This window comes from Ambystoma mexicanum, chromosome 11, assembly GCF_040938575.1.
Source record: "Ambystoma mexicanum isolate Mex_15411 chromosome 11, UKY_AmexF1_1, whole genome shotgun sequence".
Lineage (NCBI taxonomy): Eukaryota > Metazoa > Chordata > Amphibia > Caudata > Ambystomatidae > Ambystoma > Ambystoma mexicanum.
Window position 1 is genome coordinate 1,113,417,773 of NC_090934.1, and position 22,906 is coordinate 1,113,440,678.

The 22,906-nt window shown below is 48.1% G+C and overlaps 1 protein-coding gene and 1 long non-coding RNA gene across 3 annotated transcripts in view; one reads left to right on the plus strand and one right to left on the minus strand.

The window, feature by feature from the left end:
• Window positions 1-22,906, plus strand: part of CHRNB4 (cholinergic receptor nicotinic beta 4 subunit) — a 602,031-nt gene that overhangs the window by 528,152 nt on the left and 50,973 nt on the right. For both annotated transcript variants that reach the window (XM_069624421.1, XM_069624422.1), the window contains exon 5: window positions 3,900-4,872. In XM_069624421.1, coding sequence (XP_069480522.1) covers window positions 3,900-4,872 — 973 coding nt within the window. The remainder of the gene's footprint in view (window positions 1-3,899; window positions 4,873-22,906) is intronic.
• The window catches only part of LOC138504168 (uncharacterized), a 241,397-nt gene that overhangs the window by 61,162 nt on the left and 157,329 nt on the right, over window positions 1-22,906 (minus strand). The window lies entirely within an intron of this gene.

Consider the following 22,906-nt stretch of genomic DNA (forward strand, 5'->3'; position numbering starts at 1 on the left):
AGAGTGTCCAGCACCCAATGGTCAGTGGAGATGGACTCCCACACGCAGACGAAATTCGCCAGCCGGCCTCCCACCGGGGTGCTTCGGTGGGGGCCCGACGCGACGGTCGGTTCAGTCCTGCTTGGAGGTCGCCTTGCCGCCTTGGCCTCCCTGGCGACGACGACGGGATCCACCCGACTTGCCTCGTCCCCTGTAGGCTTCTTGCGACGAGGAGCGACCCGCCTGACGGTAAATCGAGGAGCCACCTCCGGATCCCTTGGAGGCCCCTTGCTGGCCTCCGGCGTTCCGAAAGGGCGGCCTTCATTGCTGGAGAACTCCCAGGGCCCTAGCAGTCTCCCGTGTCCGCCTTGATGGCTTGGAGGGACTCATCAACTGCTTTCCCAAACAGGTTGTTCCCGTCGAAGGGCATGTCCAACAACTTGGCCTGTACATCCTGGCGGAAATCCGTCGCCTTGAGCCATCCTCGCCGTCTAAGGCAAACGCTGTTGCCCAACTAGCGGAAACCGGTGTCGGCCATGTCCGTCGCCACCGTTATGGCGTGATCCGATGCCACTTCACCCTCCTGCAAGATGTCTAGGGCCTCCGCCCTCTTGTCATCTGGGAGGAAGTGCAACAGGGGAGCGATCTTGTACCACAACTCCCTGTCGTAGCAGGCTACAATCGCCAAGGCATTGGCCGCCTTAATTGTCGTTGCTGCCGACGAGATGACTCGTCGTCCCATTGCGTTCAGCTTCTTGCCCTCGCCGTCCGACGGGGAAGTTGAAGATGAGGCTGATGCCCCCCCACTTTCTTCTTGGCTGCCGCTGAGACGACCGAATCCGGGGTCGGTTGCGCCCTTAGGCACAAAGGGGCCACGTTGGGGACCTGGTACTTCTTCTCGTACCTGTCCCTCTTCGCAGGCCTCGTGGACGGGATCTTGAGAAGGGAAAGTCCCTCGTCCCAGATGTCATCCAGTCGAGGCACGACAAGGACCGTCTTCCTCTTGGCCTTGCGCCGTTGGTAAAGGAACCCCTCCTTTTCTTCGGGGCAGAGCTGGAAAAGCTTGGATGCTCTGGCGAACATCGCATGGAAGGACCCGATCTCGTTGGGCGGGGAGGCCCGAAGAGGGGGAGACGGGAGGTCCGTCCCGCCGTCGTCATCCGTACCCGTCATGGCCGTGTCTGTACCCATGTCATCCCTGGGGACAGTGGACGCGGAAGACGGTTGAGCAGGCCGTGAGGGCTGAAAAGGCAGTGGAGGATGTGTCCTTCTCTTCATATGTGGCGGACTTCCCGACGGGCCTGGTTCAGGCTCTGGCTCCTCCATCGGGGGTATGGGCAACCTCGTCCTTATTTCCGTACATAATGATTGCATTGCCATCAAAATGGCCACCAAGTTGTCCTGCGGCATCGGATGCGACGGGCGCGATGGCTGAACTGTGACCTAGTCGGCGCCACCGTTGCTCTCGTCGTCGTCCTCATCAGTATCCCTCCCGATGGACTGGGCCTCCTCCACGCCCTTGTCGTGGCTCTCCAAGGCTCCGATCAGCTCCTCCTCGGAGGCTGAGTCCGTGTCCACGATGGCCACTGCCCCCCCCTCTTCCTCCGCCGGGGGCTTCACGGGGGTCTTCTCGATGGGCCTGGAAGAGGCTTACCTCTGCAGTGGCAGGGAAACGCTGGGCCCAGAGGTCGCCTCCACTGGTATAGCTTCCACAGGCTGTGCCAGGGCCGCCGCGACTTCCTCGATGGAGGCCTTAGCCGGATGGATCAAGGCCTTCGCCACCTTCTGTGCGCTTGGGGCCTTCACCTTGGGAGGAGGGTCACCGCCTCGCTCCCCCTCTGCCGGATCCTTCGAGCTCGACCGGGGCCTCTCCCGAAGCTTCGCCGGGTGCTCGGATTTCCTCTTACCCGACCCAGAGTGTTGGCTCGTGGTTGATGGCGCCGGGGAGGATGCGCCCTGCCTGGCAGCCGAGGAGCCTGACAGTTTGGCGCTCCCGGTGCCCGCGGACTCGTGGTGCTTAGCCTTCTGTTGGGCCCCTGTCGCCGGGGCGCCCTCACAGGACTTAGAAGACCGCTCGGACTTCTTTTTCTTCTCACCTGACGGGCTCTTTCCTTGCAGCCAGTTGGCGAGACGAAGATGGCGATCCTTCATGGTCCGTTCCGACATGTTCCCGCAAAACTCACAGTACTTTTTCACGTGCGTCTTGTCCTCATGAAGGCAGTAGAGACATTTCAAATGCTCGTCCTCCTTGAACACATTCTGTAGCTGGCATCCAGGGCAAACCCTGAACAGCTTCCCGGGCGTCAAGCTTCCTTTCTCCTGGGCCATGTCCGGGGTAGGCCTCAGAAACTTCCGGAATCCTCCAAAAGCGTAACTCGATGAAATCTTCACCCTAGAGGGGCGTAGAAAAATCTGAAACGGGTCCCCGTTGATCGGATGTAGAATGGTGGAGCTTGAGGCTCAATTTAACCGAAAAATGAGAAATTCTCTTTGAAAAAGCGCGAAAACGCAGCAAAAGCTCGAGAGCTATAGCAGGAGGACTCCCAACACTTGAACGTGCAGTAAAAATCTGAGGATGGCTGCCAGGGGAGGGGCTTTGGGAGAGGGCAGTCATTGGCTGGGGGGAGTATGACCCAGAGATCAGTGATTGGTTCCTACTAGGAAAGACAGATCAGAAACGAAACTGATACTGATTTTTTCTATACCGAGGATTCCCAGCCTTACGACGGGAATATTCATGAGCATGTGAATCCATGCCAGACCCCATGCTGGAGAACTTGTGTTCCCACCACTCCCTTCCTCTCCGCCACACAAATCCTCCATCATTTACACCTGCATGCATTTTCATGCGGATACAAATGCTGGGGATCCCTATGGAGGCGCCAGCTTTTTGCAGCAGCAATAAACAGGCAGACTCCATCGGAATCCATTGTAAACACCGTCTGCCCTGAGTACATGGCAGATGGCATTTACTTCATTTTCATGGCAGAGCGCAAAAGGGGCAGGCAAGACAAGGCATACATGCTTTTACAGCACTTTTTGCCTTCCCTTTTATACTATGCCATGCAAATGAACAAAATTTGTCGGCGGGGTCCCGCCTACGTGTGCATCTAGACATAACAGGTCCGTGCTGCCAAATTAAGCAGAGTTACAAAATGAGCTCCTTTGTCATCCGAAACACTAATTTAGTGCTTTGGATGAGAGTACATTTAAGCCAAACACCACATGCTCTGTACATAGGGCTGTCAATGATTCCATGTACAGAGTGCTTGGTGTTTGGCTCAAATATGCGGTCATCAAAAGCACTGCATTTATTAGTGTTTAGAATGACAATATATTTAAGCAAACAGGCAGCCCTTCAATCTATTTCAAATTGTATGGAGTTTCGACGTGAAGACTATATATTCCTAATATAGGGGTCTGATCGTTGGTGTTGTCCTGCAATGTGTTAGCGCCTCAATGCCTCCTCCAAGGCGATTATTTCACTTTACAAATCTAATACCAATACCAAACAGTAGCCGGGATATTTGAAGTGCTATACCAGCGCGGATAGCTCCCTGTGCCCGGTTTGCCGTGGCCAATAGTGTGCGCCTGAATGGGAGCTGCGCTTTAGGTGCCGGTGCTAAAACAGTTGAGTCGGAATGTCCGGCTTCGACTCCACATCCCCCTTCACCACAAGCGGCGATGGATCACAATCTCATTGAAAAGCATGAGTGAGCTACCGCAGTATCATTCATACAGTCTACCGAGATAAAAACCCTGGCACCCCAATGAGCCTAGATCTCCCAGTATAAATCATTATGCATAAACCTAAATAAAAAATGTGCATGTTTAAAATTATTCAAGGATACTCACTGAATGCTTAAATTATATTTCTGTCTAGGGATTGTCTTCACTTATCCTTTTTCTTTTGTTTTTAGTGCTGATGGTACCTACGAAGTTTCCTTGTACACCAATGCAATTGTGCAGAACAATGGGAGCATTTTCTGGCTACCTCCAGCTATTTACAAGAGTGCTTGTAAGATCGAGGTGAAACATTTCCCATTTGACCAGCAAAACTGTACGTTAAAGTTTCGCTCGTGGACTTACGATCACATGGAAATCGACCTGGTTTTGAAAACTGGCTGGGCACGCATGGATGACTTTAGCCCCAGTGGAGAATGGGACATTGTTGAACTCCCTGGAAGAAGAACGGTGAACCCCTTAGATCCTACGTATGTTGACGTGACATACGACTTCATCATTAAAAGGAAGCCTCTTTTCTACACCATTAACCTTATTATCCCATGCGTGCTCATAACCTCATTGGCGATTTTAGTATTTTACCTTCCTTCTGACTGCGGCGAAAAGATGACACTGTGTATATCAGTTTTGCTTGCACTAACTGTTTTTTTACTATTGATTTCAAAGATTGTGCCACCAACATCCCTGGATGTTCCACTAATCGGAAAGTATCTGATGTTCACCATGGTGCTAGTAACATTCTCCATTGTTGCCAGTGTTTGTGTTCTTAATGTACACCACCGATCTCCTAGCACCCATACAATGCCCCCATGGGTAAAGCTGGTCTTCCTAGAAAGACTTCCCATGATCCTGTTCATCAGAAGACCAAAAAATAATTCAGCACGGCAAAGGCTATGCAACCAAAGACAAAACCCCTATGACAGCCTGAATTCTCTTCCTACTGACACGTACAAGAACACTGCCTACTTTGTGAACAAAGCTTCGGCTAAAAAATATGATATAAAAATTACAGAAATGCCTGAGACTCTTTTAAACCATCAAGATTTCCGAATCAGGCCTTCGACTAAGTTTTCACCGAGAGTTCAGGAAGCCATTGATGGTGTCAGCTTTATAGCAGAACACATGCAGAGTGATGATGATGACCAGAATGTAAGAGCATTTATGTGTGCTATTTTACTAATGCTTAATTTCAAACACTTGTATAATAATATTTACTTGGCTAGCAAACAATATTCAATTGGTTTATAAAATAACATCGACATTCTATTCATATGCTTCTTAAAGTCTGCCGAAGTACTAGTGCGGAAATGGGGAGCTAGTTGTTAGTCCACTACCCACAACATGCTTTTACAACTTTTGAAACATGTAATAAGATGAAAAGTGTTCGTGTTCTTCTGTATACAATACAAATGCTCCTCGATTACCCTGAAAACCAGCCCTGCCTTTAGACACACCAAAGGTACTGTTTTCTAGATGTTATACTATGGCCATTTAGGTCACTCCCAACATGGGGCAGTGGGCCTACCAGGATGGAAGCCAGAGCCATCCATGTCCCAAAGTTGATGTGCCCTGCTGCATGAATGAAGTACCACTGTCTGTTGCTCAAAACCAAAAGACCTACATGCTGGCCAGATTTCTTTCTCTTTTCTTAAATGACTACCAGTCCCAGAAGGCTAGGCGAGAGCAGAGAGGCACAGCACAGAGGGAACCCGCCATCTTCAAGTCAGAGAGAGAGAGTGGGTTCAGTCCAGTAGGCTTGATCCGCAGAAGCCCACAGACCCACAAGAGCGTCCCATTTCCAGCTGACTTGTATAATGTCAACATCGTTATCTAAAATGAAATCATGCATATCGACCATGTGTTTTACCAGAGATCTTGTATTTAATAGGGCTACCTTCAGTTTCTTAGGAACCGGAGTCTCCTTGGTAGATACAACATTCTTGAAGATTTTAGTTGATGTGAGTTTAGGGGATTGCTGTTTAGTATGGTACATGGTGGATAACGAAGAGTTTGTTTACACCAGTGTGAGCACGAGAATTCTATGACAAGACAGGAGGCGAGCATTATGCTTCATCTTCTTTTATTACTACTCCTCAGCAGTTCAACAACATATATATAAAACCATGGAAAATACCCAACAACTTTTCCATTTTTTTTTTTTTTTCTTTTTTTAACTACAACCCCCATGAGTCTCTGTAGTCCGTGCTCATTCCACCAGTCCTGATCTCCTTCCTGTACTTAGGCTCCTCCTCTTCTTTTACTGCTCTTCAAGCAGATAAGTACCTTTTCTCCACTCTCTGTACGACTGGGGTAAAATGTCTGTGTGAGAGTGGGTGATTATACAAATAAGTTGAGACAGTGTGTAGGAGATAGTAGTTTATGGAAAAGAAAAAAGAAAAAAAAAAAAAATTTTTGGGTATAAAATAGTAGTTTGTTGATAGCACGCTTAGGCGAGTTTGCGCGCCGGGTTTGTAGGGATAATGGGCTGCGGAACTACAATTCTGCTGGAATTTGTAGTTTTTACAGCTGGAAACCAGGTGCGTGCAGTAACTACTTCGCTGCTTTAACTCGCACGGGTTGCAATCACAGTTTAAAACGTTACCCTGAAGGACAAGGGTTTTACTATCAGCCCTAATACAATCAACATAAAATATTTAAAAATTTCACGAGTGAAAAGGCTAAAAGATTTCTAAGCGCTACAATTATCTAAAGAATTCTGAGCACATCAACAACACTAGTAAAAGGATAAAAGATGCACTAGCAAACGTCTAACGTCTATTGTGAAATAGACTGAGCATCCATCTAGGTATATTTTGTTGTTAGCGCAGATGCAAGAAAAACATTCTAAACCAAACTGAAAGATTCACCCGTTGACAGCACATTGAGTGAATCTTCCCTGGTGCTATCAGTTAGGCCGCTTCAGCAGTCAGTGCGACTGCACTCCAGAGCAGACACTGCTCTGTGGGACAGTAGCGTCTAGATCGCACCAGAGGAGGAGTGCACTTGAAGAGGCACTCCTCCCCAGTTAAGAAGAGAGTTCTGTACCGGCTTATAAGCCCAAATTAAGAAGTGGCTCCACAATTCTCCTGTATAAAGATTCCTTGTTAGAAATTAAAGTTTGTTTTTTGGAGCTCATCATTTTGTTTAAGACAATTTAATTGTACGTGGAAATCCAGTGCAAAGACATTTAACTATTCATGGGTATTCACTTACTCCTCACACAAAGTAATGCTCCCTTTTCTAGTATGTTAGTAATAGTTTAGCTATTAAATAGGGACAGTAAATGAGTCACAGACTTAAGATTATTTTCGAATGAAACTCAAGGAGAAAGAAAAGCACAGAAGAAACAAGAAACTAATAATGCTGTTGGGCGACTTGGACTTGAAAGTGTTTGGCATTCATGGTAAAAAGAACTACTGTGTGTTGCCAACTAATTTCCATAATTAAACTCATCTCCCCCTATCATCTAGCGGTGGAATACAGGCACATTGAAAAAGGTATTGGGGGTGGATGTACATATTAGACCAAATGCAGGAGATAATGTCTTTGATTCTTTTGTTCTCGTGTCTCTGCAGATGTGACTATAGATATTCTTTTTTAAAAATGTTTTTTAAATTTGTTATTGTGCATTGGTTCAATTATACAAATCTTTGGCACACACAGAAAAATATATTACCACACAACAAAAAAAAATATAAGATAAAAGGGCCAAATGCTATGTGCATTTCAACATATCGTATAATTAGGAGATTTCAATTAATAGCATGTAGACATTAGTATATAGTATGAAGTTAAAATCATGCAATTAGACAATTAGATAAAAATAGAAACTATATGAATAAGATATATAGACTCATTGGTTGAACTCTCATAGCTTTGTTACATCAGAGTGAGGTGATCAATTTAAAGGCAACTCTCCAAACATGATAGGCAGAGTCCGATATCACTATTGATTCTGCTACGTAGATGCCACTCCAAAACTGCTCTGTTACAATAAAATGAATGTTAGGTATGTGACTAGAATAGCTCTTCAAATAATGTAACGTCCGTTTGGGGCATTTAGTGAGCAGATGGCATGCCGTCTCAACAGTTTAATTACAGAGACGGCAAGTCCACTCCTCACAGGGGAAATTGGCCCATCTGCCTATATGCTCTTTCGACGGAAGTATGTTAAAAAGTAGGTATATGAGAAATCGTCGAAGTTGGGGGTGGGGGGACAGAGCTTGGTTAGATAGGATCTGGGGATATTTCATTTAAAACCCTGTGTGCTATATGTAACATATAGTTTCTTCTTTGCTAAGAGATTAAGGTTTGATATATCAAGAGTTCTAGTGTTTTTCTTTAAGATTTCTAAGAAATTAGGAAAATTAATCATTTCGTCTAAAACTATTTCAATATTTCCAAAATGACTGAGGGCAGTGGAGCGTAAATCAGACAAGAAAGTGTTGTTGTACGCCTGGCTATAATGTGTGTCTCGAGATCCGGGGGAGTAGTGATGATTTTATGGTAAAGCCTGCAACTCTGTTGGAGCCATAATGAATGTACAGAGGGGACCCTCAGTTCAGTCCAAGGGCCTCAACTGGGACTCCCAGAATTAAGCGCAACAGCTTGCCTTCAAATGTGCCCACCCAGGCTAAATTGGGTTCTGGTAATATTGCCAAACCATAGATAATTCCCAGTAATTTGCTCCTTTGGTAAATCAAGGTCAAGTCCTCTACATTGTGACCCCATTTTTATGGATACATTTCTTGAGAAAAGCCATTATTTTGGAATTTTTGGCCGAATATATTCACCATAAAAATCGGCACAGGGAGCTACGCCAATTGGGATGCCTAGATACATATATATCGGTCCACCCTTTCCAAGTGGGCTCCATTTAACTGGCAACGAAACTTGTTCTCTTTGGATTTGTCACCAAAGACCAGTATTTTCGTTTTTGCAACATTCACCTTAAGATGGTTTATAGTAGCATACAATGACAAAGCGTCTAGTGAGTGTTGCAGTCCAATCAGAGTCAAGTCCAAGAGAATAGTATCATCCGCATATCCTAGCCAAGACACTGGGGAGTCCCCAATATGAGGGTGAAAATCTTATGCAGCAGCAATAGCGAGGCCCATATCAACTATGTACAGATTATAAAGTAGGGGGCCTAACACGTACTTTAATGCTTTAATCCGCTGTTAACCGGGATCTCCTTCGAAATTGCCCTCTCGCAATTGATGCGCACCACAACTACCGTGTCCGAATATAGGGAAGAGATAAAAAATAGTAAGGGAGGATCTTATTCCCCCAACTTTCATTTCGTCCAGAGAGGTGGACGTGACACTGTATCGAAGGCCTTTGTAAAATCGATGAAAGAAAAGAGTTTACTCTTGGTTTTCCTCATGCAAGTCGCCATGACACAGTGGAGGGCACATACATTGTGTAGAATATTATGCCCTTTGCGTAATCCTGTTTGAAAGGGGGAGAGCAGTCCTTTATCTGAGGCCGAAAGGGAAGGTTTTTTCAATGAGATGGCCGAAAGTATTTTCTGGCTTATGCCAAGCATTGCCAGGTATCTGTAATCCAGGGGGTTGGAGCAGTTTCCCTTTTTAAAAACTTCAACACAATACTTGCCAAATAATCCAGACCTGTGGCACAGGAATTGTTGAGCCTTTTGATTATAAAAAAAATGTCAACACTGATAATAGATCGAATCATGCAGGACAGGTGCGATATTAGTTGATATGTGAGGAGTTCTAATCGCCTGCCACTATAATTCTGCAGTTCGGACATCTTTCAGTCCAATTGACCAGGATGGTATTGATGGAAACCTGAATTGCTTTGGTCGCTATGCCTCCAGGAGGATTATATATGTTGATGATCAGCGTGGGGGTAAGGAAGAACATGGATCAGAAGAAAAAGTAGTAGGCAAGATATATGTAAGGAGAAGTGAGGTGCTCACAGAAATGATTTAAGTTAAAAACAGATAGTGCTCCTATTACAAGACCTCCTACTGGATGACCCCTGATGCCACGTCTAGCTGGTCGGTGTAATATGACCGAGCCATCGAGGATAGGGTCTTTAACTGTCCACGTCTCTTGTAAGACGAGAACTCCACTAGATGCTTTGAGGGCCATGCCCTGTGGATGAACTAAGAATGAGCGGTATTCACGAGTGTTCCAACAAATCCATTTGGTCGAGGTCGATGGGGAAGATTGTCAATAATTATCCCGACCAAGGGCATCATGGTCAAAGCAAATGATATCTTATGGCTTTAGTAGGGGCTTTGGGGATGTCAAAAGCAGCCCGCAGGCTAGATCTCTCAGTAACATGTACTGATGTAGAGTTAGAACTAGTTTGTTTTGGTTTGGATGAGAGAGAATCTTCTTGCTCAGCCACTCTGACAATTTGTTTACGGCATATGGTAAGCTTGAGACCCAGTTTCTGGAATGTTCCTACACAGGTGCACAAAAGTAAAACATTTGCAGGAGAGGCACATTCAGTCAGGGCCCAGTTAGTGGGAATGTCTGCTCTGGGGAGCTCGACGAAGGTCAAGTCTTTGCTGGAAATAGATGAAAGGCAAGGGATATTGCTCGACATGGCTAGCAACAGGCCACGATTGCAGAAAGGGCTGTCCGCTCTGGATGAAAGCTTTTCCAGCAACACCCATTTTCCAAGTGGGAGGGGAGTCATGGGCTCCCAAGATAAATCTAGGTTGGAAATACCATGTGATACTGGGGATTGTAAGGACAAGGAAGGGAAGGTAGCGTTTGGAAGTAGAGCTGCACTAGTAGTCACTATTCGGGCTTGCTGGTGTGAAGAGGCCAACATTTTAGATGGGACACGTGAAAAGATGGAAGTTGCTGACTGTGCAAGGACTCCGGGCGGCATTGTCGGGGCAATCTCCAATCGTTTCTGGTCAACAAGCACTTGTCTCGTCGAGAGATATGGCGAGCCGTCTGGAGCTTCCTCCGTCATTTTTCGTGCTGCATGGCCTGGGCTGCATGTCAGAGATCTCGTTGCATAATGCTTCTAGGGCATCTTCCTCTGTCTCGGCTACAATATTGCCAAGAGATGAATTAACAGGTGATGAAACAACGTGCTGCAATTTAGTATTTGTATGTGCAGGTGGGGCTGTAAGGAAGGCATGGTATCAAACAGTGAAGACATACCCAAGTGGTCACAGTTCAAAGGGGTTTATTGAACTTCAATGGGTTGGTTGAACGCCTATCTAACCCTAAATCTAAGGATGGGAGCAAGCTAGGACCATCAAATAATAATAACGCAGACCTAGTGGAGTCCCTACCAAAATAAAAGGACCTATACAAATAAACCTATTGCCAATCCTTACTTCTAAATACAAATGGTGCGGATGCAAAAAGAAAAATGTTCAAGAAATGATGTGTCAGGATAGTTGAGCAGTTGGTTTCCCTTTCCCGCGTTTTCAGCACCGGACAAGCAGACATGCTCGAGCTTCGCACACACTCTTCTCTGCCACGAGGATATAGTTCAAAGCATAGGTATCAGGGCCTTCTGCCAAAGTCTCTTTCCCAATAAAAGTCTCTTATTGCAGAGGGCTTGACGTAACAAACAAGCACCACAGTTGCTTTCTTATAAGGATTTTCACATTCACAAGTTCTCGGGTCCACTGTTCACCATGGCTCTCCATGCTTCCGGCTTGGACCCCATTTTAACACAATGTTCACAATTGGTCCCCCTCGTTCGGGCTGAGACCCCCTAAGCACAATGTTCACAATTGCTCTCCCTCGTTTGGGCTCAGACCACGTAATCTCACTTTCAAAAATCGAAGACTTTCGATTGTGCATTTTGCTTAAACCGTCACAGGACCACTTCGATTCATTACATTTCTCATTCTCATCTTTTATTTCGCTTCTGCCACTTCTTGGCTGGACACCTCACAGAGACCATTGATTGACCAGACTTGCGGTGACGGACACTCTGTCACTGGTATTGTATCTTTCTCTGTTAAAGTTCAAACATCCATAAGCAATTAAGCTTTCCTTGTGTCTTTCATCACACGTTACTAATCCTCATTCTTGCCTTCTATACAATGTTGCCATTTGTAACCTTGACTTCAACACAGACCGGTCTTGCATCGGTCTCCCCAACTCACTGGCTGTGTTGATGTCTCTGGCGCTGCTTTGATCCTTGAGCCAAGGATGGTACCACAGCGGCTGCTGCTCCCCGACTCGGACAGCCATGCAGGAGGGCCCTGGGTATCTGACAGACAATGCAGGATTCTTCAATCTGGTTTCCTGGCCTTACACCTTTTAATCTGAAGGATTCTGGAAAGTAATGGTTTCTCACCTGAAAGGTCAAGGGTATCTCCCTCCTTGCGCACTCTTCTTGGTTTGCCGTCTTTCTTCCCTCGTTCAGCTGCCATCTGGAAAATGCTGTTCCTTTGTTTTCTTTGCTTCGCTCACAGTGTGTTCTCGTACTCCGCCTTTTATCCGTGTGAAGAAGCTTAATGGAAGTCAGGTGTGCGTGGTTACCAGTAATTGCCTGACCTTGCCCGACCATCGTAGTCTGACATGTCAGGTATAATGCTCGGGTGTGAGTCTGTTTTCTCCCAGAGCGGGCTGTCCGTGTGAAAGTGTTCGTGAAGAGAAAGGGCAGGGAAGAAGGGGGTAAAGTTCCCAAATATCCTACTGGGTAGGATGGGTTAAAGGTGTTACAGGCAGGGGGATACCACATCTCACAATCAGGTGTCCCACTCCTGAAGACTCCCCCTCCCAGGTGATCCTCCCGCACTGCGCCACCTCCAGGGTCTGGATCCAAAGGCGATTGCTGTGCCCTGGCCACCTGAGAGAGAGACCGCCCAGGGACTAGCGAGTAAGACATGTTTTGATTTCTCACAGGGCCAGTGATGGGCCAGTTAGATTGACCTTTTGCTGCACTTCCGATGTGGCACGTATTGTGGAGGGACCAATTTTGGTAAGAGATGGAGGCTTACATACCTCGAGTTCTGGAATGGCTGACACTTATGGGTTATCATTGCTGTCAAGGATGATGTCTACTACTTTGGCTAGAATGTATTTCAGCTCACATTGTTCCTCTGCGATGTTTGTGCAAAGTGTTAATAATGCTTCCAGGGGGGGCGTGGCCAGCGCGCGTATGATGCGGACGTGAGCCGAGTGAGCTCCCGTAAGCGCCGAAACAATCCTGCAGTTTTATCCCGATTCCTGGGGATCTCGTGCGATATAAACATCGCGACCGAGCCCGTGAAGCTGTGGGCTAGGATCGACGGAGGTTTGGGCACCTATCTCCCCACCCGGCGGGCCAAATCCACAATTCGCCGAGGGCCGGCAGTACCCCTGAACTACGAGACCAAGATGGCCGCCGGTACCCGAGGGCAGACCTCGGCCTCCTGATTGGGAGGTGTGGGGCGATTTAACACGGTGAGGTGCGGAGCACGAGACAGACACCAGTGGGCGCCCACTCTTCTCTCACGCGGACGAGAGGCTGTGCACGGGGGGGTCGTGGGGCCTGGGACTCCTTACCGGCTGAGCCCGCCGACATCCGGAGGACGCCCGGACGGACCCGAGCTGCGAGGAGGCGGAGGAAGGATAGCAGAGCCCTCCTGCGATCCCGGTGGCAGGCGGCTCCTATCTCCTGGGCCGTTTTAACTCTGGGACACCACGCCGTGAGTACTCCCCGGCTCCCGCACTGCGGAGGACAGCAGCGACTAGATCGTGCTGGAGGTGGGTGGGTTCCCCCCCGATCCATACAGATAACGGAGTCTGGTGCCTGTTGAGAGCCATAACACACCGGAAGTGAAAGGGGGACCACCACTTCTTGGGTGAACTGTTAGAAACGCCGGAGGTCCGCTAGTTCTGTGAAGGTTCTGTGAAGGCCCAATAAGGGGCACTGAGCCCCAGGCGCTTAAAGTACTTTGCCATATTAGCCTACAGGAGGACGCTCTGGGGGTCCCACGGCTCTCCATCTGACCCGTTACAGGGCTGCAACATCACACACCTGGGAGGAACGTTTACTCTAACTGCGCACAAACAATACCATTCGACCCATTGTGCCAGACGCTCCACGGCTCCCGGAAATATGGGGAAGGACAGGCAGAAGAAACCATCCACACAGAGCAGTATAGACCAGTTGGCCGTCGGCGGGCCTAGCAACACGACCAAACTCCCCCACGGGGGACGGCACTCTCTCCTTACATGACGTAATGGCGGCCATCACCAACTCCCGATCTTCCATGGAGACCAAAATAGACAGTATTGCGGCAGATGTCTCCTTCCTGCGCCACGATTTGCAGAAGCTGACTTCCAGAACAGGAGAGGCGGAACACCGCATCTCTGAAGTGGAAGACAACATTGGCGGGATTAATCGTCAACTGTCCCAAGCCTTAAGCCGCTTAAAAACCCTTGAATCAAGAGTGGATGATGGAGAGGGAAGGTCCCGCCGTAACAACGTCCGCATCCTGGGCCTGCCGGAGGGGAAAGAGGGACAATGCATGGAACTGATCCTAGAACAATGGCTCGTGGACATCTTCGAGGCCCAATCCTTCTCAAAGTTCTTTTCAGTGGAGAGGGCTCATAGGATGCCTTCGGGCAAACCTCTCCCGGGTGCTTCGCCCCATACTATCATCGCCTGCCTGCTCAACTACCGGGACAGGGACGCCCTCCTGCAACTATCACGCTCGCAAGGGTCTATCACTCATAACGGCTCCCGAATCGCCTTCTTCCCGGACTATACCCGAGAAGTGCAGCAGGCACGTCAATCGTTTGAACCACTCAAGAGACAACTGGCTCAACTGAATGTGAAATACGGCCTGCTCTTCCCGGCCCAACTTAAAATATCATAAAGGAACTACTGTTCACTTCAATGACCCACAAGAGGCCTGGAAATGGGCAGAGGCTCACATAGAAGGCAATTGGACTGCAAGACCAAGGAGACCGAGAGGAAGACCCCGACAAGGACCTAGGTGGGCCTCCCCGAGGAGAAACCCAGACCGGGAGGGGCAGGAGATCCTGGAGCCAGCGGCAGAACAAGAAGAACACTGAACAAACTGTTGTCCCTTACTCGGGGGCCTAGAAGCAGTGCTCGGACATGTGGGCGTGCACTGTCCGCGCCTCTGATCCTGACGCATAATCTGTCCACCATGGAAAATGTTGACAATGGGCGCAAGAGAGGGAACTTGGGGGGCAAAGCTCTGATCCCTCCCCTGGTCAAACCCTTTTTCCTCCCCCTCCCCCCCTCTCTCTTTCTTGCTTCATTGGACTCTATCCAAGGGTCTGGTTTTCGAGCTGACATCTTAAGTTGTAGGTTCAGCAATGTTTGGGCGACAGGTACTTCGTGTTGGGGTGGAGTATAGGGTGGGGGCGAGTTGGGAAAGTTCAAAACTTTGTTATTTCAAGACTGTCACATGCTCACAGGTCAAACGAATTATTGTCCTTGGTTGGGGACGCTCTGTACCACTCCACAGGGCACCCCCGCTCCTTTGGTACGGACGGGAGCTATGCCACCATCTTTCACTGATCGCTATACCCTGGAAAACCCTATCATGCGTAATAAATGTCCTCTGCACAAATTTGTACATCACTCATGCGACACACTAAATCTCTGAAATTCCTCACTTGGAATGTGAATGGGATGGGCTCGGGAATTAAACGGCGTCTTATCAGGCAATTTTTAAATAGACATTCCCCTGATGTGGCCCTCCTAACAGAAACCCACCTGGCCAGATCAAACTGTGCCTTTTTTTAGAGAACCAATTATCGCCTTGCCTTTCATGCGGGGTACACAATGGGCTCCAGGGGCACCCTCATTCTGATACACAAACGCATCGCATTTACTCAACAAACTGTAGAACAGGACCCCAGGGGCCGATCCGTGTTCATCTTGGGAACAATCTGGGGTCAAACTGTAGCAATTGCCTCGATCTATTCTCCACCTGGGCTGGGACAGGAGTTACTGGATGACCTCACCACCCTTATAGGGAAACATCACCCTGATACATACATCCTAGGGGGGGACTTCAACGACACCATGAATAACACTGACCGTTCCCATCTCCGGAATCGTAGCCTAGATTCCCCTACCAGATTAGCCAACTTCACATCTGCTCTTGGGCTCCGAGATGTATGGAGGGAGTTACACCCGGATGATGGGGAATATTCTTTTCACTCCGGTGCCCACGGTTCCATGTCCAGATTGGATTATTTCTACCACATACCGACCTTTACAGGGCAATGTCCGCAGAATTGCTCCCTTGGGGCATCTTGGACCACTCACCACTCTCAGTGGAAATACGTATGCAGGGTCCCCTCCCCCCCGAAAGGTGGACACTTAATAGCTACTATTTAGGGTTCCCAGAACTGATAGATCGCCTAGAGATCGCCTAGATCGCCTAGAGGAAGTATCCGCCGAATATTTCGAAATGAATGAGGAATCGGTAGATAACCCTGTGACATTATGGGAGGCGTATAAAACAGTGCTCAGGGGTGAGATTTTCTCCTGGACGACACATAAAAGAAACACCCGGCTCCAGAGGCCAAGAGGGAAGTGAGCAACTGGGAGACTAAGCACATTTCTGATCCCACGCCCGATACTCATCGATCCCTTCAACGCACCCAAGAGCGCCTTCGGAACAGAGCGATGGATGACGCTAAGCAGGCCCATTGGCAGGCTAAAGCGAGGGTGTATGAACTAGGGGACAAGGTGGGTAAATTGCTCGCCTGGCTGCAGAAAAGGGACGAGGGACAGCGCCATGTCCGGGAAATAGTTACACCACAGGGCGACAGCTATCACTCAGACGCTGGGATTGCTGAGGCCTTCGCAGCGTTTTACACAGTCTTGTATCAAGCCCCAACCTCTCCGCTAAACCCCTCCCTCTTAGACACAGTAACGTTGCCGACTCTCTCTGAGCAACAGAGGGACCAATTGGACTCTGCCTTATCGGAGGCTGAGATTTCAGAGCTGCTATCTCAACTCCAATCAGGGAAGGTACCAGGCCCAAATGGATTCCCTGTTGAAACCTGGCAAAAGCTAGGGGCAGACAAAATGGCGGCTCCCCTGCATAGAATGTCTTGCTGCCCGGGAACAGGGGACTCTCCCACCAGATCTCTGTAAGGCGACCATCGTGGTCATTCGCAAACCCGACAAACCTCCACACAAATGTGCTTCCTACAGACCTATATCACTGATTAATGGGGAGGCTAAGGTCCTCGCTAAGCTACTAGCGAACCGATTACAACTGGTCGCACCCACCCTGTCCACCCGGACCAATGTAGATTTATGCCTTGCAAATCGACTCGGATGAATCTACGCCATCTCCATCTGGCATTGGAGAGATCCCCGATTATAGACGGACCTTTGGCCCTGTTGGATGGGACAGCCTCTGGGAGATCATGCACCGTATGGGATTCGGAGAAGCCTTTCTGGGATGGGTGAAGTTACTTTATACTAACATCCAAGCTGAAGTGAAAGTAAACGTATCAAGCATCCCCACTAAACATTCCCCCGATTCCTCTCCTTACTTGGTTGCCAAAAATTGTGCGCATATTGTCACTGACATACCCTAATATACCACCAGCTTTGGGCAACTCAACCAGATATGGGCCCACTCACCCCTACCCTGGCATGCGGGAGGGAGTGTAGTGCCATTGGGTCATGACCTTATACCAAAATTCCCTGATTTGCATAGCACGTATAAGTTTAGGGACATCCGCCCACAGCCTTTATGATATATGGCATTTATAATGCGCCTATACACAAGTGTTTCCCACTCCTCCCGCTCTATAACCTCCCACCTACGTTCCGTCAGCAAGCTATGAAGACTAGAAATTTCATTTTTGTTGCCTGGGTTGATGACGAGATAGCACTCAAACTGTGCCAGGGCTCTTGTGGCTGGGAGTCTGTTGGCAGGGGCCATTAGCCAGTGACAGAGTTGAAGGTACTGTAGTGTAGTACCTCCTCCTCCCACAGGCCTAGTTTCTAAACCTTCCAGCCATCACCTCTTTGGTTTTCCTCTACTCCTTAAGCATTCAACCTGCTCTAAACAATGTATATCCTGAAACATCACATGATAAAATACCACCACTCTTGGATGCCTCTTACAAGCCGGAAATTATGTCACAGCTTTGGAATTATGGCATCCATACATTAACCCATACATAATGCCTGCTTTTAAGGCCTTAACATGTATTTGCTCATACATGCCGATTATGCTTCAGGCTAGCACAATCAATGTCCGAGAAACACATGTTGTACCTTAATGCGAAAGGGATGAACCATTGTATCAAACGCACAAAACATCTGGACTGTTGTCCAGACTCTGCTCAGGAGTGGTTTTTAACTCCGTAAAGCAACTAAAATATGTGAAAAAAGCCCTTAAATTATGTTGTGGTTGGGTACAGGACGTACTAAACTCAAACCTTTGTGAAAAGCGCAATGGCATCCTAATCTCAAAAAGTCATTCATGAAGGCAGAATCTTGGGAAACTGAACCTGAAGGTCGATGGATCTTTGCCCGTTTTATATCAGGATTGAAAAGCATCTTCATAATGAACTATGCCCCAAATCAAGACACCCTTTTCTGAAAAATAATGGAGACTAAACTACTAGAAATAGCAGTCAATAATAAACTAATGCTGGGGAATCTATGTTTTTTTTACCGAACCCAAAACTAAGAAAAAAATACAGAATTTCTTTTTTTGGGGCTTTTGGGGCAGGGGAGAATGTCAAGCCCCCACACCCCAATCCCCATGTTTTTCTATAAGCCTAAGCCCACCCCAACCACATCTCCACCCGTTTTGCCCCCTGTTTTGCCTTCCTGTTTTCTCAGTAATTTAAAGAAACTTATGCTTATGGGGTTCCCCTATGCACTTTGGAAAAGGAAATGCCGGGTGGGTGCTAAAGAGCCAGGCCAAGATGGCCACAAGCCTGTGAGCTCACGCCTAACCCAGATGATATCCGGGCAAAATCCTGTCACAGCAGCGCTGGACGATCCAGAAAAACACCCCGCAACAGCTTAAATACCCCAGGACTACGGTCCCCACACACAAAAATAAAACACAGCCACTCGACTGAGAGGAAATACCTGCATCATCTGCTTAACTGACAAGCAGCAGAACCATGTTGAAAGCACACATGGCCAATAAACAGCAATCCAAACTGCATTTTGAGACCGCCACAAACTCTAGACCATGCGGGTGCGATAAGGAGCCCCGTGAGGGGTCTTCACAGATGTCAATACCTGATCCTGGCGATGTACTCTGTGATATTAAAGCTATGCTAGGCAAGGTGCAAGCTAGCATCCAATCACTCAACGGCAAAATGGACGCATTATCTTGCAAAGTCGACCATATGCAGGTATGCTTGGACAGACACAGTGAACGGCTGGATGAGCCTGAGGGCAGAATATCCATGGTCGAGGACGGGACTAATACGGCAGTCAGAGACCTCGCTGAACTCAGGTGCATGATGAAAGAAATGCTGGATAAACAGGATGACCTGGAATCCCTATCCCAGCAAGATAATCTAAGAATAATAAGAGTACCGGAGACAGCGTACCAACGCAACATGGAGGCAATGGTGGAGAACCTACTGAAAGAGGTTCTTGGTGATGAGGACTTCTCAGCATTATTTATCGTGGGGAGAACCCACTGCATACGCAGTGGTAGGAAACCTATACCCAGATCACCTGCCCGTCCGCTGATAGCTCGATTGCTGAATTACTGAGATGGAGACACAGCACTCCGTAAGGCCAGAGAAAGAGGTACCCTGAGATTATAGACATAAAGAAAAGGCTGAGGGAGAGAGGCAATAAATATGCGATGCTGTTTCCATCGAAACCGAGAATTGAACACAATGGCAAGGCGCAATTTTTCCATACCCCAGAGGAAGCAAACTCCTTCCTAGAATCTCTACCAAGGGCCCCATGGAACAGAGGCAACAATGACTGACTGAACACTAGGCAGGGCGGTCCACAAGATGTGAAACGAAGGAATGAAGTGGCTGCTGATGCATCGCAGCAGCTGAACATTACCCACAAACTGGGTTACCGGGATGACTGGGTTCTGATGACTCCCCCACTCCCTCGGCCCACCGATCATGAGCAAGTTTATGTTGTTTGGGAGGAAGGGAAGGCAGGGAACTTGCGAGTTGGGGTTGCTGGTGGGCAGGCTATAGTTGGGGTTAAAGGTGGGATTCATTGGTGAGATCTGAAAGTACGTAGTACAGGTCACACTGGTAAATGAGCAATATGTGGCAGAAAAGTTATTGGGATTGAGAAATTGCAGGGTCATTTAGGAATATCACATGGAATGTGAGGGGCCTGAACCGTCCATCGAAAGGGCGTAGGGTATTATAAATGCAAAGACTTCATGTGGGAGTAGCATTCCTACAGGAGACACACCTGACATCAGACACAGAGTCAAAATTTGGGAAAAGCTGGGGATGTCACTGCTACTTCTCTTCATATTCATCATACTCAGGAGGGGTGTGCCAAAAACCGGTGGGGGGGGAATGTCTGGTGGTGCAAGGAACCATACAGGGCCGATTGTATACTCCGATTAACTACTATGGCCCAAACCAAGATGCGAGGGAAACACTGGGGTGGATTGTATGCCAACTAGGGGCAATGTCATATGGGGAAATAATCTGGGCTGGAGATTTTAACACAGTCATGGAACAAGGCCAATATCGCACAGGAGGCGCACATCATCAGACGCCCAGGATGAATGGGAAACTCAAAGACATTTGCTCAATGTGGGAGATCACAGATATATGGAGAGTTAGAAATCAAGGGACATCAGGGGACACATACCACTCATCTGTGCACAACTCAGCATCCCGTTTGGACTACTTTTTGTTTCCCCACAAATTGATGGGTGAGGTGTCTGAGGTGTCTATCCTGGCGTGCACGGTATCAGATCACGCTTGGGTGCTACTGCCTATTGAACTAAGGGGTTGGGTTAGGGAGAGCACTCTGGGTATTTAAAAGTGAAGGGATGACAGATGTGGAGTTCAAGGTATCCCTCCCTGGAGCGATAGACACGTTCTTTGAGGTTAATGAGGGATCGGTGGACTCAGCGGCGACCCTAAGGGAGAGCTTCAAATGTGTAATCAGAGGAGAATGCATATCAAAATAATCTGGCGTGTTGAAACAAAACGGAAAGAACTAATGGATAAGGAAGCCCATAAAAAGGGGATACAAGCGGGAGCATCCCCACAAACACCTTCGGAACAAGCAGAGATCAGGAGGCAACTACAATTGTTCAGTGCACTAGCTCACAGAGAAGTCAAATCTATCCGGGGAAGGCTCCAGTGCGACGATACGGGGAGGGACAAAGACCGGGCAGGCTGCTGGACAGAGCCACTAGAATGGACCCCTGAGACCGAGTGCTGTCCATAACAGATACATAGGGAGAGGAAAAATGTGCCGACCTACAGATAGTCTGGGAATTCTGTGGGTTCTATGGTCAGCTATATTTATCTCATGTTTAGGTCACTCGGGGCGAGGTGGAGGATTATCTGGAAAGAGTGGTTCTATACTGGTATGCAAATATAGAAGGGAACAGCTGGGACGCCCGTTCTCGCTGGAGGAGGTGCTTGGAGCTATCTGCTCACTCCCTTCGTGGAAATCTCCTGGGCCGGATGGGTTCACAGCAGAGTTTTATAAGCAGTATGTGGGGAAACTAGCCCCTTATCTGCTACAGATGTTCCACCAGAGTTTGAAAGGCCGCCGACAGCCGGAATCTTTGAGTGACGCAATGGTGGTGGTGCTACTCAAACCAGACAAGTTACCGAACGAATGCTCCTCCTATCGGCCCATATCCCGCATAAACCTAGCCAATAAAATTCTAGCTAGAATACTGATAACTAGGCTAGTACCCATGATGCAAAGAATGGCCCGAGCAGAGCAATCTGGGTTTATACCGGGTCGTTCTACTTCCCAAGGCCTTCGAAGGATGTTCGGCTTTCTGTCGACGGTGCCCTAAGATGAACTCATAGTGGCGGTCCTGCTGGATCCCACAAAGGCATTTGACTCCATTGAACGGCTTTTCCTATTTGCGGTTCTGCGCAAAATGAGGGTGGGAGAGCAATTCATCTCAGTATCGTTAAAATACACGATGCCCAGAGCCAAGATTAGGGTGAATGGTCAACTCACGACCGACATAAAGATGGAAAGAGGCACCAGACAGGGATGCCCCTTATCCCTGTTGCTATTTGCCTTGGCGATAGAACCATTAGAGGAGGCGATCAGGGAGAGACACCTGCATAGAGGGGTCTAACTGTGTAAACACACAATAGTGATCTCTCTTTATGCAGAGGACATGGTGCTCTTTGTTTCCGACCCCAAACACAACCTCGATCCAATTATTTGGGATGTACTGGAATTTGGGGACTTCTCTGGGCTTAAGATCAACCCAACAAAATCAGTGCTCTTCCCATTGACAGACAGCGTGTTGGGCTATGAGGATGGGGGGGGAGGGGGGCTCAGTGGCACACTCGATACCTAGGGGTTAACATAGCCTTCCAGCCAAACACCCTGTATGAAAACAACTATAAAAAAATGTTGGAACATGCCATAACTGCGATGAGCAGATGGATGAATCTACCCCTCAATCTCTATGGTAGGAATTCCCTAGTCAAAATGATAGTGCTGCCCAGGCTCCTTTATGTATTCCTTAATGTCCCACTGCCACAAACCAGGAAATTCTTCAGCGACTTAAAATCTGCGACACTGTGCTTCATTTGGGCTGGTAAACAGGCAAGAGTCTCGTGGGACAAGCTGGTGCTGCCGCTAAATGGAGAGGGCTGGCGTTGCCCGACTTCGAGAATTACTATAGCGTAGCTCAGGCGTGGTACTTCTTACACTGGTACGGAGACCAGGATGAGAAAGAACATGTAGAGGTGCAAAGAGCAATAGTCTCGCCACCTCTCTTAAGGTCCAATATCCTGACGGCACCTGATAGGATAACTAGAGTAAACAATGTGGTGGAACTGACCTTTAGGGGGCATGGGTACGAATCAAGCGATAATCTAGGGGGGAAATCATCTGTACCCCAGACCTGCCGATCATATACATCTCTGGGATCCCCATCACAGGTGATAGAGGATACATTGCCCTAACAAAACGCTTATATTTGACCTGCTTTCGGGACTTGTTCCGAAGGGGCAATTCATAACACTGGAGGAATTGCGGGGGAGTGGGGAGCTCT